A 17,298-nucleotide genomic window follows, 5' to 3' on the forward strand; every position below is an offset into this window, starting at 1 on the left:
CATGTTAAATATATAACTATGAGTGTATTTCATGCTTATGGAGTTAGTATTTTACTAGTCTATTCCCAGTTCCACTCAAAATTACTTAAAATAGTAAAAACCTTCCCAGTTTTTAAAGGAACACTTGAAAAACACATCAAATTTCAATGAAAAAAATAGAATGCTGGATATCTATACTGATCTGGACTGTGTTACGAATGAAAGAATGCCACATAGTTTGATGAAAATTAAAATTACCAACCTACAGAGGGCTGAATTCAGAGGCACTGTCACCAGGAGGAACTCAGGACCCTCTGCACCAGCATAGGGTCTGACAGTGAGTCCAAGGATTTCGTACTGATACCTAATGGCAATCAGGGTGCTGTTGCCTAGCCTGTAGAGGTCTGTGCATCCCTCCATGGATATGCCTCCCCAGACATCACCGACTCACCACCAAACTGGTCATGCTGAATGTTACAGGCAGCAAAAAGTTCTCCACGGCTTCTCCAGACCGTTTCACGTCTGTCACATGTGCTCAGGGTGAACCTGCTCTCATCTGTGAAAAGCACAGGGTGCCGTGGTGGACCTGTCAATTCTGGTATTCTATAACAAATGCCAGTAGGGCTCCTTGGTGCCAGCCAGAGAGCACAGGGCCCACTAGAGGACGTCGGACCCTCAGGCCACCCTCATGAAGTCTATTTCTGATTGTTTGGTGAGAGACATTCAAATCAAATCAAATCAAATCAAGGTTTATTTGTCACATACCTGGTCATACACAGTACAACTGGCAGTGAAATGCTTTTCTGACTGCTCCGCCACCCTGATTACAAAACTACAGAATAGTTAAAAAATATATTATACAGAAATAGAAGTATATAAACATTAGAAAACATTAGAAAAATTAACAATATAATTAAAAAGAACTAATTAAATTAAGTAAACATTAACAATATAATTACAAAGGGCAATTTAAAGTGAGCCAGTGTGTAAAGCGACAGTAGTGCAGATGCTACATAATTCTATACAGATGTGATAATAATAAATACACAAGTACTAATCTATACATATACATACATATACACATAAAAACAGTATACATGCATATACTTATATACACATATGTCCACATATATACACATACGTATACATATAACACCAGTGGCATGCTGGAGATTTTGTAGGCTCTGGCAGTGATCATCCTGTTCGGATGGGTTAAGGACCTTCTGTCCAGCGCTCCTAGACTAACTGCCTAACTCTTAGAGTCTCCTCCATGTTCTTCAGACTGTGCTGGGAGACACAGCAAACCTTGTGACAATGGCACGTATTGATGTGCCATCCTGGAGGAGTCGGACTACCTTCAATTTTTCTGAGCAGTGAGATCTTTAACTGGTTCAAAGCCAGCTCGTTCAGATTTATGGTAAATTAATTACATAGGAAACACAGATAAAGACAGCCGTCTGTCTTTATCTGTGTTTCCTATGTAATTAAAGCTGGGTAAAGACAGCCGTACATGCAGACATGAGTTTCCCCAATAATTTGACTCCAGAGGGGCCCGGACGTGTCGTCATGACGTCGTACGTCGGTTTGTTTACTGTCTGAGCGTGGAGGGGGGGCGCACAGATTTTCACACTGAATCTCTTCATCCTCCGGACGACGGTTACTTGCACAATACAGTGGTGCTGCGAAATTTGGCAGTGACAGTTGTTCACGCCGGATAGATTTTTAAAGGAACACTTCGTGCAGTTTTGTCCGCAACGCTGGAACCGAAGTCCGCTATGAAAACATGAAGCTGCCTAACCAGCGGCGCTAATGTTAGCACGGCGAGTCACCGGGCTGGCGGACCTCAGGGTTTCAGATAGAGGAATTGAGTGTCGTCGTTTTGTTGTGTTGAAACTTGTCACTGGGTTCATGACAGTCGACAGCTTTAGACTGTCATTTCGTTACGGATGCCGACGGGACCAAGGAGCAAGTCTGTAGCAAATGTAAACATCCCGCTGTCACTGTAGCTTTCATTTAGCAGCTGCTGTTATTGTCTGAAGTGGCACAATTACGCTAGCCAGCCTGCTCGCCTTATAATTGTTGCTGAATGGGGTGGAGTTTTTCCTAGCGTTGCCCTCCAGTCTAGAGTAACTTAAGGTGTCATTTGACAGTTCTAGGAAGACGCTGTCAGACAAAATGGTATTAAGAAGCTCTTGGAAATCTCGGCATAAAAACAGCTGCGGACCTGCTCCCCGCTGGATCCGACCAGGATTGGCAGCCCTGCTCTGTTTATGTGTTACTCGGTTAGCTTGCGGCAGTGAGCCGGTGGGGGAAACCAAAAACATAATCCAGAAAGATGCGGAGTTTGATGTCACCTATAACGACACGGTTACAAGTGAAAATCAGACCATCTATGCGTTTAATCACACAATTTCTCGGAATAAGGTGAGTTCGCCTTCTCAGACTAGCAGGTTTTGTTTTTCACTTAAAGATAAGGATTAATGTCAGTCCTTTCTGGTTTTTCCTCTTTTGACTTTCAGACGGAGGGAGTGCGTGTGTCTGTGGACGTGTTATCCAACAAGTCGGAGAGTCCTATCCTGTTTGTAGTGCGACAAAAGCAAGCTGTGCTGTCTTTTCAAGTCCCTCTTATTCTCAGAGGCCTGTGAGTATTCCCCCCCCCCCCCCCCCCCCACACACACACACACACACACACACACACACACTCACACTTTTACACACATCAGGAGTGAACTGAAGTTTAAGTGGAAATATTCTTAAAAGTGTATTTATTATAGGGCTGAAAATGGCACCAATATGCACTGTTTAGCTGCCTTTAGAGTCAACTCTAGTAAAGATATCAAACATTAAGGCAGCAGTTTTCAAGCTTATTGTGCCCATATTCATTTGTGTGTGCAAGTGACATAGATTCAAGATGAAATGCAAAATGGAACCTGTGTCATCTGACATGTCAGTTTTCTGTGTACATCTGGTTAATAAGTGCCTCTTTAGCTTGTGGCACCAGGTTCACATTAGTAGACATCGCCTAGCAGGTGATGCAGTCATGCTCATATTGACATACCCAGTCCAGCTGAATCTATAACCCCAGGGGATTTCATAATAGATGCAACTGAGTTGTTTTTTGTTTTTTTTTTTCCTTTCTTTTCATTAGGTGCATACACAGAATCTGTTATCCTCTTTGCTAACAGTTTGGGCCTTTGTTATATCAAGCTCCAAACTGCCAAACATCCATCAGCAGACTTGGCAGAGTTTTTCAGGGTATATGCCCCCGTTCGAAAAAAAAACGAGTGCCTTTTAGAGTTTCATTACATTCAGTGAAACCTCTTTGTGCCATTTTACATTGCTACAATAATATTGGGTTGACAAAAAATATAGTTCAAACCTGGACTTGCTTCAAGGCCTACTAGTAGGGCTCAGCACACCATTTAGGAGCCACTGTATTAGGGTATGTAGTTAAATGGGGCATATTTATACAGTATGTTTTCCAGCTGCTCATTGCAGCATTTTCTTTCAGTACCCCATTGCTTTTTGGGCCAGACTAATATAGTGACCTATCACTGATATAACCTTATTTCAGCATATGTTGAAAAACTGTACTTGGGATGATTCAGGAATGATGTAATTCCAGGCTCAGTACTGTAAAAAAGTGCAGCCTGTCATCACAGCATGTAGCATCACAGCTGGCGATGATGGTGTGATGTCAAGCTGTCACTTAAACTCCAGTTATTATGAGAGAAATATATTCCTGGAAAGTTTAACACTGTCAATACAGCAAATGTCCACTATTGTTCGACGTTCTATCCTTATGGATGCATTAAATACAACACCAGGCTTATAAGCATTTCCTTTTTCATAACTCCGCATAGGCAAACTGTATATAAAGAGGTGATCCAAGGTTCCTTTTATGGAGTGTCAGGCTGTTTGGACAGTAACCAAATATGACTGCAGGTCACAGGATGTAGCTGTAAAAGCAGATGAGGTGGAGGAAGATGATGAGGCTCAGTCAGCAGCAAGACTCATAATCAGTTCTTTTCAGAAGTGGGAATTTCATTTGACAAAGTGCAGAGAGGAAACCGCACAATCTACTGCCTTTATTATGCTCGGGATTCTTCCCACGTGTCACAGCTTCTGAAACCTGACTTCATCATGTGGGATTTGATAACTTTATTAGCAGTTGGCTAATAAACTGTGTCTCCTGCACTGTAGGGTTTTGCAACACTAGAGTCACCCTGCTATTAGTCTTTGCTTTGTGGCCTCATGGTCAGGCACGTTTTTTAGCAGATCACTGATGAACCTTGGACTTTCACTTCCTCCTTTGTGAACCACCAGTGGGGCGGTGGGAAACTGGTGTTACGGTGAATGCCAAAGTGAAGCTCACATGTGGTTATTTTTAAAGAAGAATTTTGATGAGTTCATGGTTTGAACTTTTTGAGATTGTGTAATTGTAAAAAAAAATGCCCCCTGATTTACGTCATTCTTGTAATATTAGAGAATGTACAGTGGAGGAAATAATTAATGTGATCCCCTGCTGAATTTCTAAGTTTGCTCACTTCCAAAGAAATGAACAGTCTCTAATTTTTATGGTAGCTTCGTTTTAATGAATAGGCGCAGAATATCAACCAAAACTCCAGTAAAAACACATTACATAAAAGTTATAAATTGATTAGCATGTTATTGAGCAAAATAACCATTTGATCCTCCACAACCCAGCCAGAATTCTGGCTCCCACAGATTGGCTGTGTGTACGGGTGACACACATATTATAATCAATTAATCAATCAGTTAGAGATACTCCTAATCTCAGCCTGTTATGTGTATAAAGTACACCTGTCCACAGAATGAGTTTCTTCCATTCCAACCTGTCCGCCACAAATTCAGCATGGGATCAAATAATTATTTCTCAGACTGTATGAGGAAAGGGAAATGAAACTTAAGCTTTGTTGTTCCCTATTTCTTTATTTTTTTCTCATCAGTTACCAGAGGAAATACCCTTACTACCATGTGGGCAGGACCTTGTGCCAACCTCCAACCCGGGCCGCCTTGGAGACTCAGTACTTCTTTGTTGACGTGTCTACCTTGTCCAGCCAGGGTACAAACTACCAACTCAGAGTCAGCCGTGTTGAAAGTTTCACATTGCAGTGAGTGTTATCTGATATGAAATAATGTAGACACGCCATGCAGGGACTGCTGCCTGGATTCCTAGCTTAATGTATGTGTGTGTGTGTGTGTGTGTGTGTGTGTGTGTGTGTATTTTGGTTGTTTTTTGTTTTGTTGTTTTTTTTTTTTTTACCGGGGGGGGGGGGGGGGGGGGGGGGGGGGGGGGGCTTGTTTTTGTTTGTTGACAATATGACAGATAAGCTACGGTCAAGTTTTTCTGGAAATCTTGAACACGATAACTCGATAATGATGTGAGGTGGGATGTTCAAATTCACACCATAGATGAATCTATTAAAAAGCTCAGAAGAGCTTGAATCTCGGATCCTTGACCTCAAGGTAAAGGTCAAAGCACAATTATGAGCATGGACATTAGGACCTACAGTGTGTTGTGTGTGACTTGTTGGTATGATTGACAAATTTTGTTTGATTACAGGACAAACAAGAAATTCAGCTTCACTGCATCACCATCCCAACCTCAGGTAAGCCTGTTTTCATAGCTCTGTGTCACTTCTTTACAGTAACAGAGTGTTCAGTCAAAGAAATGTACACAACAGACAGGGTAAGAGTGGGAGGGGGAGGGAACACATGATGAGAAATATGCAGGAAGTTGCTTGAAAGTATACATGTAGAAAGAGGATGCTGTGAATTTCCAGAATTTTGGGTTTTACATAATTACATGTGTAAGCTCTGCTTTCTGCACATCAGCTTGTGAAGATAAACTTGTTCTCTTTTTAGCCTTTGATGGCACTTTGATTTGGTTGCGTTGTGTTTTTGTTGTTGATGTACTGCAGGGCTTCAAAAGCATGTTAAGGGACATGTTTTTAGTGGATAACCTTCTCATTTCCAGTTTCCAGTCTGCCACGTAAAGCCCTCAGTCAGTCAAAAAAAAAAAACATCATACTATTTAGTCAGGCATAACAGTGCAGTCTGACTGCAGTTCTTAAAGTAGTCTATACTGCAGCAAACACTCAGAACAACTTGTTTCACAAGCCTGTGACAGCTGCTGGGCTATTTATTCAAACCAAACACCCCTTAATGTTAAAGCAAAAATAATGCTTTTATTTTGTATGTACTTTTGTATTACTAAAAATCTCACAGTCAGGTATACAGTCCTGAGCAGAGTCCTGTGAAAACTGAGTGCAGCCTGTGCTTCAGTAGCTTGTGGAACTGCCTTTAGCGGCAGTAACATGAAGTAATGGTTGTCTCTATGACTTTATCAGTCTCTCACATCACTGTGGAGGGAGTTTGACCTGCTTTTCTGTATGATATTCCTTTAGTTCATTGAGGTTTATGCACAGCTCTCTTAAGGTCCCTCCATAATATTTCAGTTGGTTGTGGTCTGGACTTTTGACTAGGCTGCTTCAACAACTTGATTATTTTCTGTTTCAGCCATTCTGTTGTAGATTTGCTGCTGTGCTTGGGGTTGTTGCCCTATTGCCTGACCTACTTTGGCTGAGCATTTTAGCTGTGACAAATGGCCTCACATCTGAGTCTAGAATATTTTCGTAAACAGAGACGTTTGTGGGCAACTCAACGACTGCATGGGGGCTGCAAAACAAGCCCAAATCATCACCCCTCCACCTCTGTGCTGACAGTTGGTATGAGGCGTTTGTGCTGACATGTTGCACTTGGTTTTTGTCAGATGTGGTGCTGTGCATTATGGCCACACATCTCCACTTTGGTCTGGTCTGTCTAAAGGAAAATGGGCCTCATTTACCACACAAATCTGTGTGTAAATTTGTACTTTAGGAACAAATTTAGAAGTCCATCTCACCATGTGTATGGAAAAAAAAACTGACAGCCTGGATGCCTTAGGAATTTAAACACATCTTTAAAGTGAATGCTACTGCTACTAATAATAACAACTTCAATAATACATTATAATGCATTTTTTTATGATTGCATTTTGGTCATTACTTGTAGTTTTCCAAAATGCCACAAGCCACAAAATGCTCAGAATGACCATTAAAAAAAAAAATGCATGTAAAGAAAACAAAATACTAAATGGAAAAGGTGTTTTAAATTAAACATATGCCATTATCCCTTATTATATCCTAAACATTCCAGTCTTTCATTAAAAAGGACTTTCAGCTCAAGTGTCGGTCTTTATTTATTTTTCTTCAACACTTTGTCTGCTTCACCTGGAGGTAAATGTGTTTCCTCATACAGAGAAATGGGGGGCAGGGCAGTATGCAGATAGCATGCAAATTGTATGGAGAGTGTTTAAGGCTGTTTGTTCTGAGTGATTATAAATTACTAAGGTATGCACGGTGGTGAGAACAAAATAGGCCGGCACGCACATTTCAGTTATTTTGCATGCAAACGAATTTTTTTGTGCAGGGTAAGAACGTTTCCACGCAGGTATTAGTAAATGTAGCTCAGTGTTCCAGACGTCTTGTGGTTTGTTCAGATGCAAATTTGCAAACCTAAGCTGTGCTGCCATGTTCTTTTAGAGAGGAGAAGCTTTCTCCTGGCAGCCCTTCCAAACAGCCATACTCGTTCAGTCTTTTTCTAATTGTACCGTCATGAACTTTAACATTTAACATGCTAACTGAGGCCTGTAGAGACTGAGATGCAGCTCTTGGGTACTTTGCATTTTCTTTGAGCATTGCACAGTCTGACACTGGGGTGAATTTGGCGGGATGTCCCCTCCTGGGAAGGTTGTCGTATTGTGTAAACACACATTTGAATGTGCCAGACCAGCAAACTGACAAAACGTCTGCTTTTATAGAGGTGCTTGCTGGCGATTGGCTAATCACATGCATTTGATTAGCAGCACCGGGCTGCTACTTATCCTCTTTATTCCTATGTGAGCTATGGAAGCAGCGGGGATGTACTCTTTATTTTTTCTCAAAACTGCATAGAAAACTTTCCTTTTTATATGACTCTATGTTCTTTGAAAACAGAGATCATCTTGTGGCAAATTAAAGCATGGGACTCTTTTGACGCTTGGTGAAGAGGTTGTCAGTCTCTGACCTCTTTTAAGTGCGCCTGCCTGTTTTCTGCGTCATCTTTCCTTTGTTCTCCCACTCTGTGCTTGTAAGCTTGCACGTGAGTTCATTTGTATGTGTGAGGTGCTCTATAGTCCAGCAAGACAGGCTGAAACCTTTTGGTCAGCTCTCAATAACGTGTCACTCATCATATTGTGCAAATGGCCCTTTTTGGCCCGTAGGCTGTGAGTATCACATGTGAACTATTGGTCTAGCAGTTGATCCTGCTGTCATTAAATAAAATGCAGTCCTGAGGTTGACCATTCTAATTACTTCCCCTCTAAAAACTGCTTTACTGACGGTTTTCCTCTGCTTTCTCAGTATTTCAAGTATGTCTTCCCGGACGGGGTGGATACTGTGATCGTCAAGGTCAACTCGGACATGAACTTCCCTTGCTCTGTTATGTCCATCCAGGACATCCAGGTACAGTTAGTGGCAGGGTTCTGTTCTCTCTTCTTATACAGCGCACACATTTAGCTTTCATTAACTAAACACCACCTCAAAAAACAAACAGACAAAAAAACTTAGACTATTGCAACGGCCCCCCTGCCTCAGCCTCTATGGTCTGCGAGCAGTAGCACTCTTAGACCACATGGGGGCATGATAGCAGTCACTGCTGCTAGCTTTCTATGCAAAAATTGGCAGTTTTATTAATCTGAAAAGATTCAACTTAATTTTTTTACTTTTTTTGATGCTTTTAATGTCTAATGTTTCTTAATTCTTTTTTTTTTTTCTCCTTATTCGCTCCAGTGCCCTGTCTACGACCTTGACAATAACGTGGCCTTCATTGGGATGTACCAGACTATGACAAAAAAAGGTGCCATCACTGTGCAGGTAATTTACTCACAGAAGTTCAGAACGTATTGGAAAAGGTCATGCCAAAGCCTGGTGGAGGTGTGAGTGTAGGTTTTTCTGGCTTTATCCAGAGGAAAGATTTTCCCAGCAACAGTTTCTACGTGGTGGTGGTGGTCAAAACCGAGGACGAGGCATGCGGCGGCCCGCTGCGCTTCTACCCTCTGAGACCTGATGAGCTGATTGACGCTGGCAACCGTAGCAAGGTCCTCGATGTAATGGTCTCGCCCGCCATCAACTGTAAGTCACATCTGCGCATGTATGACATATATAAAATCTTTATGTATATGTGTCTTTACATTGTAAGCTGCAGGTGATGTTGCTGTGCCACTGAGTGTGCATTGCACAGTGCAAATTAGCTTACAGTAAATCTGTCCTCCTGCACAGTGGAGGCGTACGTGATGGGAATGCTGTTCTGTTTGGGGATCTTTTTCTCATTCTACCTGCTGACCTTGCTCTATGCCTGTCTTGAAAACACACGGTAAGATTTTGAAATTGCTTCTGCAACAGAGACATGAGTTGAGTTGTTCATCTACTACTTGTACAAAAGCTTTTTCCGCTGCTGAGGTGGGATTGGAATTTCTTGGCATAGAAAGGACATTTCTGTGTCTGGCAGTTTCTATATGAATGATTCTGCATCTTTATCGTCCATCATTGGACAGAATTTAGTTATGTTAAATCAAAACCGCAGAAAATGTAAAACAATTATAGTAAACAAACATAATCACAATAGGCTGATTTCCCCCCTGCAGCAACTGTCAGGCTGCTTTTGGGTGGTCCTCATCCAACAAATATGTTTAAGAATTCTTTCAGGCTTGTTGTCAGGGTTGAAGGAAGTATGTAGTTTTGGGTGTGCACTTCCAAACGGACCTAAAAACTCAACCGCATAATCAGTGTTTTTAAAAACCCTGCAAGTTTGCAGAAGCACAATTAGGAACAGCTAAATAAATGGAAAAGAGATTAATAAGGTGTCTTTTTCTTTCTTTTTCTCCCCTGCTGGAAATATTGCTAAAGCAGCTTTTCACCAAAGAGAAGTCTTTATCCTGTCTGCCGTCATGCCTGTTTGCACGTGTCAGCCATCACGCAGACCTGCAGTCCTGACACTAAAGAAACGTCTGTCCGCCATGTCAAAGGACTAATTTGAATAATCTTTGCGAGACTTCACCACAATGAAACTGCAGGCAAACGGCAGCCCGAAGGAAACTTTTTTGCTCTGTGAAAGTGAGAGAAAAAGTTCTGCACTTTGGTTGGAAAAACAACAAATTTTCAGTCTTCTACGCAGCAATTAATCCCTTTCCAGCCCACGTTTCAACCCACGAGGTTGGGTGTCATATTGTAGAATACAGCTGCACTGCAGGAATGACACTGTGCTGAATACAGATTGTGTTCATTTGCATATTTCCCGCTCTGTTTCTGCAGACTGAATAAGAGGAGAGAGGCGTTTCCGAACCCTGCTGACATGTCGCCTGCTGAGACAGGTAACCCAGCAACTAGCTATGATGGACTGGCCCATTAGGGCCATTGTGCATTGACCATGTTATTTTCAAAACAAACCAGCAAGCCTGTTCTGCTAATTAAATCCCGCAATAAATGAGATCTTAAACAACACTTATCATGCAGACCGATAGTTATTTTCCACTGATCTTTTAATTCAGAACAGATTGTACTGAATGTAAGTGTGTACTGAATGTGTATCTTTCACTCTGTCCCCCTCATGTTAATGTGTGATTCAGCCTCTCTGCTTGGGAAGAACGGAGATGGTATACCGACACAGTTACTCCCCTTGTGCACTTGCTGCCCTCTCTCACTCTGTGTTGCTTGTCTGCAGATGCTCTGCATGCAGTAGCTTCCATGCTTTACCCTAGAAAGAAGATAAAGGGATGTTATTGGCTACAGGGCTTCATGGACATAAATGCGGCTCTGTTCTGAGGCTTTTCTGGCTTTAGAGAGATACAGATATACACTCACATGGTTACTTGTTAGGTCCAAGTATAATGTATAAAGATGCTGTTGCCCTCACAGGTTTTGAGCTAAAGAAACACATAAGCACACCTATTATTTTCACCTATTAAAAAACATGAAGGCACAAAGATAAATGTGCGCACTGCTGATGTGCTTCTTTGTGCTCTAGGCTGCCTCTCAGTGTGTATCTGTATCCGTCCATGATTTGATTTTAAACAGCAAGACACTTGCAGTTTTGAAACAATCTTGTCCGCTGCAGCTCATTTCTCAGCCTTCACACTTTTAGAGATTAATACTTTTTTCCCAGCCTGGAAAGACCTACAGGAGCAAAATTTTTTTGACTGGATCCCTCCATGTGTTTATGTCCCCCTCACCTGCCTGTTTTTCTGGACTAACAGTTTGCTGGCAGCAATGCTTTAGTGTGTAGTGTTAAGATACTAACTCAGTGGTGATTGTAGTGCTGCTTGTTTGTGTGTGTGTGTGTGTGTGTGTGTGGGGGGGGGGGGGGGGGGGGGGGGGGGTTGCTATCATTGCTGCCTTGTTGGATTTTTTTTTTAACATTTGTGTCTCCACAGGGAAGACTCCAGCTTCCCCGTATGAATACGGCTCCTTTGGTGAGTGTTTGTGAGAGCGAGAGTCGGTCTTTGTAATGTTTTTGTTTGATTGTTGATGAACTTAGATTTATCTCCCCCCTCACCCTCAGCTGATAATGGCAGCACAATGAGTTCAGAGGCCATTACTGACAGCGCCACTTCAACTGACAACAATTATGGATACATGGGTATGAGCAAACACATCTTTTGGTTTTTGGCCCACTCTAATGTCACTCCACAGAGCGGCTTGCACATGGCTTCTTAGTGAGCAGCTCCACTCCCTCACTGGTTTTCTGTGTCTTTTGTTCATTAGGACAGGAGCCTTTCAAACGTCGGCCAATCCTCAGTCATCTTCACCACATAGCCATCCGCATCGGTGACAGGCTGCCATATAACTAGCCAAATCAGTCCCCAGACCAATCAGCACAATTTCAATCGCACATCTGCATGCAGTGTTTTCCATGCTTTACGCTAGAAACGCATGCTTAGAGGCCAGGAAAGCGGTCCATTCTCTCATCTGATGGTACTCAAATGAACAGCAACAATGATCGTATCGGTACAAAAATCATGACCAAAAAAAAAATCATTATAATCGTCTATTTTATATTTTTGAAAATCGCAAATCAGTTCTAAAAAGTGTGATGTGTTTGAACACCATTTGCATCATCCTGCAATTCCCTTAAATCCAGTCATCCTGCTGACATTGCACCTCCAATAGCCTGAAAGCCTCTCTCCTCTCTTCCCTCCTCCAATCAGAGCGATCGCTGGAAAGTGTTGCACGAAGCAGGCAGGAGTCTTTGAGTTCTGTGGAAGAGGATGACTATGACACACTGGACGACATCCACTCAGACAAAAACATTGTTCGCACAAAGGTACGCCTCATCTCTTTTACTCGGTCACCTGACTTTGATTATACTCTTAAAAACTTGTCTGTCTTTGTCAAAATTACATAGTACATAGAATGTTTTCTATGAAATACTCTCTTCTTACCTCAAAATGGCTTAGATGTGACTACACATTTGTCTCATTTAGAATAAACAGAGCTATGAATATGCAGTTGCCACCTCACCTCTCTGCCACTTGCCTGCAGCCTGCACTCACTAACTCTGCAGCTGTGAGTCTCACTCACAAGTGGTTACTGTGTAAATCAGTAAACTAAGGCCCCGGTCACACAGGCCTAGAGACTGGCGGGTGACCATCTGGCAGCCACCAATCGCCAAGGGAATATGTATTCCCCATCCAGTGGCAAGTGGCTGCTGGCAGTCGCTGTGAAATGGATTCCTATTTCACACAGGGCTAGAAACTGGTCAGCGATATTGAACATTACTTGTGCAGCACCTTTCTAAACCAGTCCTCTTCTTCCTCTCACAGAAATTTCTGTATGTGTCTGACTTGGCCCGCAAAGACAAGAGGATTCTCAGCAAGAAATATCAAATCTACTTCTGGTGAGCACTCAACAATAAGTAACCATCAGTATTTCTTCTACGTCTTAGTCATATAGATTCACAGTGAACTAACCAAGCCATACTTTTTGCATTATGCCACTATGGAATATTTCATACTGGCATATGAAATTTCAAAAAAGCCTATTATTAATTAAGTGCTGCAGACTTATGCGACATGTATCCAAAAGTGTGTAAAAGAAGTGTAATGGTTGTCTGCTCTTCAGGAACATTGCTACTATTGCTGTGTTCTACGCCCTGCCAGTCATCCAGCTGGTCATCACCTATCAGACGGTACGCCGAGGAGAAATCCATCATTTGATAAAGCACAGCGACACTAACATTGTATTGAAAAAGATTCCAATAAGCCGTCAGCACATTAATACAATGTGTGAATCTCTGTTCTTCACAGGTTGTCAATGTTACAGGAAACCAGGATATCTGCTACTACAACTTCCTGTGCGCCCACCCTCTTGGAGCTCTAAGGTGTGCAGTCAGCACGTTTTTAACATGCATGTGGTGTATGCATGTACATACATACATACATGTTATTGCAACATCATCATCACTAGCCTGCATAAAGTAATGATTAACTCGTCCCACACAGTGCATTCAACAACATCCTCAGTAACCTCGGTTACGTGATGCTGGGGCTCCTCTTTCTCCTCATCGTCCTCAAAAGGGATATCGCCCACAGTCGCGCTATGGAACGCCGCGATGTCAACGCACTGGTGAGGCACATGTATTTTGACAGTGCTGCATGCAACGTTTGGACTGTAGTTTAGTTTAATTCCTCTTGGTGCTCAGTTATCAGGTTGTTGGCTCACTGTGGCTGTCCCTTGTCTCTGTCTGCCCTTCCTCTTTCAGGAGTGCGGCATCCCAAAGCACTTTGGTCTCTTTTATGCCATGGGAACAGCTCTGATGATGGAGGGTTTACTCAGTGCCTGCTATCATGTGTGTCCAAACTACACTAACTTCCAGTTTGGTAAGAATGCACGTATCCTCGCTCAGACGTGAAATGGTTACTGTTGATTTCATTGTGGCAGGATCAGTAGTTTCCAGAGTTTTGGTTATGAGCAGCTGTCACTTCAAAGGGAAATGCAGGTTCCTGGCTTCAGTATGCCTCAGTTCGTTGTGCAAGCCAATTTCTTGAGCTTCTACTGTTTGTAAAGTTTGTTTAAAAAAAAAAAAAAAGATTTTTCTATTATTATACGCCCGTTAAAAGACGGGATCTATTATGTGTATGTATTATCCATGATCACCCATGCTGACAGTCGGGGGTGGTGTCCGTTGAAGTGCCTGCTCAATAACTCGAGAACTGTTCGGCCTACACTTACCAAACGTCATGGGTAGATGGCTTATGACCAAAGCAAGTTTTGGAATTCTTTATGGGGTCATATGGTTAAATCTTTGTTTTTCAAACAAAGGGGTTAATACAGTGTGAGAGGTGTATTTTACCTCACTTGGCGGTGGTCTCTCTCTCGGCCTTGTTTCCTTTGAGTTCTGGGCTGAAAAGCTTTAAAGTTGAAATCATGCAGTACATTCTGAGTTTCAACTTGTCGCCAATTCCTTCATTCAGGGTGCGTTTTATAATGTTTTCCTCCTTTGCAGACACTTCCTTCATGTACATGATTGCTGGACTGTGTATGTTGAAGCTCTATCAGAAGAGACACCCAGACATCAATGCAAGCGCTTACACTGCTTATGCCTGCCTCGCCGCTGTCATCTTCTTTTCTGTGTTGGGAGTGGTACGTGTGTATACACACACTCACGTTTTATATGTAAAAACACACACATTTCATAATCAGTGTTGTGGGTTTTTTTTCAGGTGTTTGGCAGAGGAAACACAGCCTTCTGGATTGTTTTCTCTGTGATCCACATTGTGGCCACGCTCCTGCTCAGCACGCAGCTCTACTATATGGGTCGATGGAGGCTCGGTAAGATCGCACAAAGAAAGAAAGAATAGGTATTGTTGGCTTAACATGAGTCATAGGCTGTGGGTTTAATCACTCCAGACTAATCTCCAATCTCATTGTACATCCTGTATAATGACAATAAAGGCATTCTATTCTATTCTATTCTAATGATTGACTGCAACTAAAGTAGTCTAGGATTATTAGATATTAAGGGATGTTGTGTCTAACATTAATACCCATTTATCAGGAAATTCTAATGAAATATACCAGCTTATAAATCTTGTTGTTACTGCTCATCACCTTCCTCTCTGTATATTTGTGTATCAGACGCTGGGATCCTGCGCAGGATAGTTTATGTCATCTACACAGATTGCATCAGGCAGTGCAGTGGGCCGATGTACATTGTGAGTAATGACCAGAAAATTCTGCGTCAGTGTATTGCATAAAGTAGCTTTCCCCCCTTTTAGCAGATCTTTCATTCTCTACCTAGTAACTCGAATATTATCTTATCTTAACGACCGGTTGGTGCAGAAAGCAATCAAGTGCATCAGTAAGTCCAGATTACCTGCTTTTAAATCGTATTTTCACTGGCGTTTGTCTTTCAGGACCGCATGGTTCTGCTTGTGATGGGGAACATAGTCAACTGGTCTCTGTGAGTAAAACAGCTTCAGCTTGTTCTCATTTAAATTAGCAGAGTGCAGAAGCGGCAGGTGATGCGTATCTTGCTCCCTCTCTGCAGGGCTGCCTATGGCCTCATACAGAAACCTAACGACTTTGCCTCCTACCTGTTGGCCATCGCCATCTGTAACCTGCTGCTCTACTTTGCGTTTTACATCATTATGAAGGTTTGTGTGTTTAGTAACTGTGCATGTAAGAAGCATTGGGGGCGGGGGGGCATGTTTTGGACATTTGGAGCTAATTGTTTTCTGTTTGCGTTCAGCTGCGGAGCGGTGAGAGAATCAAGTGTCTGGCGTTGGTGTGTATTCTCTTCACGGCTGTTGTGTGGGGCTTTGCGCTATATTTCTTCTTCCAGGGTCTCAGCACCTGGCAGGTTAGTAACACACACGCACACCTATGAGATTTGGGCTTTTGAGAAAAGACATTTCCATTCCTTGTGTCTCTCTCCGCTGACAGAAAACTCCGGCCGAGTCCCGTGAGCACAACAGGGACTGTATCCTGCTGTCATTCTTCGACGACCACGACATTTGGCATTTTCTCTCCTCCATCGCCATGTTTGGATCCTTCCTGGTATCATGAATCATGTTTTAGTTCATGTAAACATGCAGGATACACAGTGTACAATGACACATTATCTTAACATCCAAGCCAAAGCAGACTTGTTATGCAGTTTAAAATATGTAATATTTTAAACCTAAACCTTCAGTATATTCTTCAGGACTGGTGCACTAACCCCTCACCCGTTCCCTCTTAGGTCCTCCTGACCATGGACGATGACCTCGACACCGTCCAGAGAGACAAGATCTACGTCTTCTAAATTTGTCAGATCTTCTGTGAAGAGCTCAGCTCCTCCCTCTCTGCCTTATCGCCCTTCTCCGTTTCCATTCGCATCCCCTCCATCTTTTCAAAAAGCACAGCCAGTAGCCTGTTTTCACGTTGTTGATGAGCGCGTCGCTGCCTCTCACAACCAATCAGGGAAGGGCAGCAGCCCCTCCCTCTACCTGCGTGGACACTAATGTGCCAATCAAAAGCTGGAATAACGTCGAGTGACACTGAAGTGTTTAGTCCTCTCGCTGCCATCATCGATGTAACTGTTGAAATCCGTGTTTACTGCTGATGATAACGGTGTGCATTCTTGCTTAAAAAACCGTCCAGATGAACTTATTTTGTATGGTCTGCATTATGTTTGGCCTGAGAGTCAGCAATGTATTTTAATTACTGTTTGTAGCCTGTTTATATGCTGTGTGTGAGTGTTTGTACAGGTGTGTGTGTGTGTGTGTGTGTGTGTGCGTGCGCGCGTGTATTTACAAAAATAATTGTGGGAAGATGAATCCTGTCCAGTCTCAGTGGCCTTCAATGTTCTAATCATACTAGTCACATATTGTGTTCTGATTGGTCAAATCCTCAAGCTAGCCGTCCTCCTCTTTGGGGAATAGCCATGAACACATGATTGTATTTACGCTGAACTGCCCTGAAGTGTGACTCTAAAGGTATTTTTGCACTCTATAAAAATGGATTTTATTGTCAGGCATTGCAATGAATGGATACTGAATAAAGGTCTTTTCTGAAATGTGGTCTATTTTTGAATATGTTGCTTTTATAGTTATCTCAGGCACCCTGCTGTTTGGGTCTTCTATTTGAGAGGGGCAGCCAATCAGAAGAAAGTCTGCTTGTTTCAGACAGGAAGAACTGAGCGGATGCATAAAGGCCCAAGAGTTACACTTGTGAATGA

General features: G+C 42.5%; 1 protein-coding gene across 3 annotated transcripts; it reads left to right on the plus strand.

Annotated features, from left to right (window-relative positions):
• Positions 1–1,587: 1,587 nt before the first annotated feature.
• On the plus strand, positions 1,588–17,136 carry sidt2 (SID1 transmembrane family, member 2). 3 transcript variants are annotated; one of them, XM_030744866.1, is made up of 27 exons: positions 2,110–2,403; positions 2,499–2,620; positions 4,950–5,114; positions 5,567–5,612; positions 8,445–8,546; positions 8,874–8,957; positions 9,050–9,215; positions 9,363–9,456; positions 10,395–10,453; positions 10,709–10,735; positions 11,513–11,551; positions 11,641–11,718; positions 11,844–11,906; positions 12,287–12,402; positions 12,902–12,975; positions 13,200–13,266; positions 13,385–13,458; positions 13,580–13,703; positions 13,840–13,957; positions 14,584–14,720; positions 14,801–14,909; positions 15,216–15,292; positions 15,494–15,540; positions 15,628–15,733; positions 15,829–15,939; positions 16,023–16,136; positions 16,321–17,136. In XM_030744866.1, exons 1-27 carry the CDS (start codon positions 2,155–2,157, stop codon positions 16,381–16,383), a joined length of 2,631 nt encoding a protein of 876 aa, XP_030600726.1. In that variant the 5' UTR covers positions 2,110–2,154; the 3' UTR covers positions 16,384–17,136. The 3 variants fall into 3 exon arrangements, with proteins under 3 accessions (XP_030600724.1, XP_030600725.1, XP_030600726.1); XM_030744864.1 differs by lacking the exon at positions 11,844–11,906 and having other exon boundaries at positions 1,588–2,403; XM_030744865.1 differs by lacking the exons at positions 10,709–10,735; positions 11,844–11,906 and having other exon boundaries at positions 1,588–2,403.
• Positions 17,137–17,298: the final 162 nt, after the last annotated feature.

This window comes from Archocentrus centrarchus, chromosome 13 (assembly GCF_007364275.1).
Source record: "Archocentrus centrarchus isolate MPI-CPG fArcCen1 chromosome 13, fArcCen1, whole genome shotgun sequence".
Taxonomy (NCBI): domain Eukaryota; kingdom Metazoa; phylum Chordata; class Actinopteri; order Cichliformes; family Cichlidae; genus Archocentrus; species Archocentrus centrarchus.

What these genes read in the sequence shown, in the direction of transcription:
- sidt2 (XM_030744866.1), top strand. Translation starts at nt 2,155, where the DNA reads ATGGTATTAAGAAGCTCTTGGAAATCTCGGCATAAAAACAGCTGCGGA. An exon ending in CCTCTTATTCTCAGAGGCCT is followed by an intron (nt 2,621 to 4,949) that starts GTGAGTATTCCC and finishes TTTTCTCATCAG; the next exon opens with TTACCAGAGGAAATACCCTT. An exon ending in AACATAGTCAACTGGTCTCT is followed by an intron (nt 15,541 to 15,627) that starts GTGAGTAAAACA and finishes CCCTCTCTGCAG; the next exon opens with GGCTGCCTATGGCCTCATAC.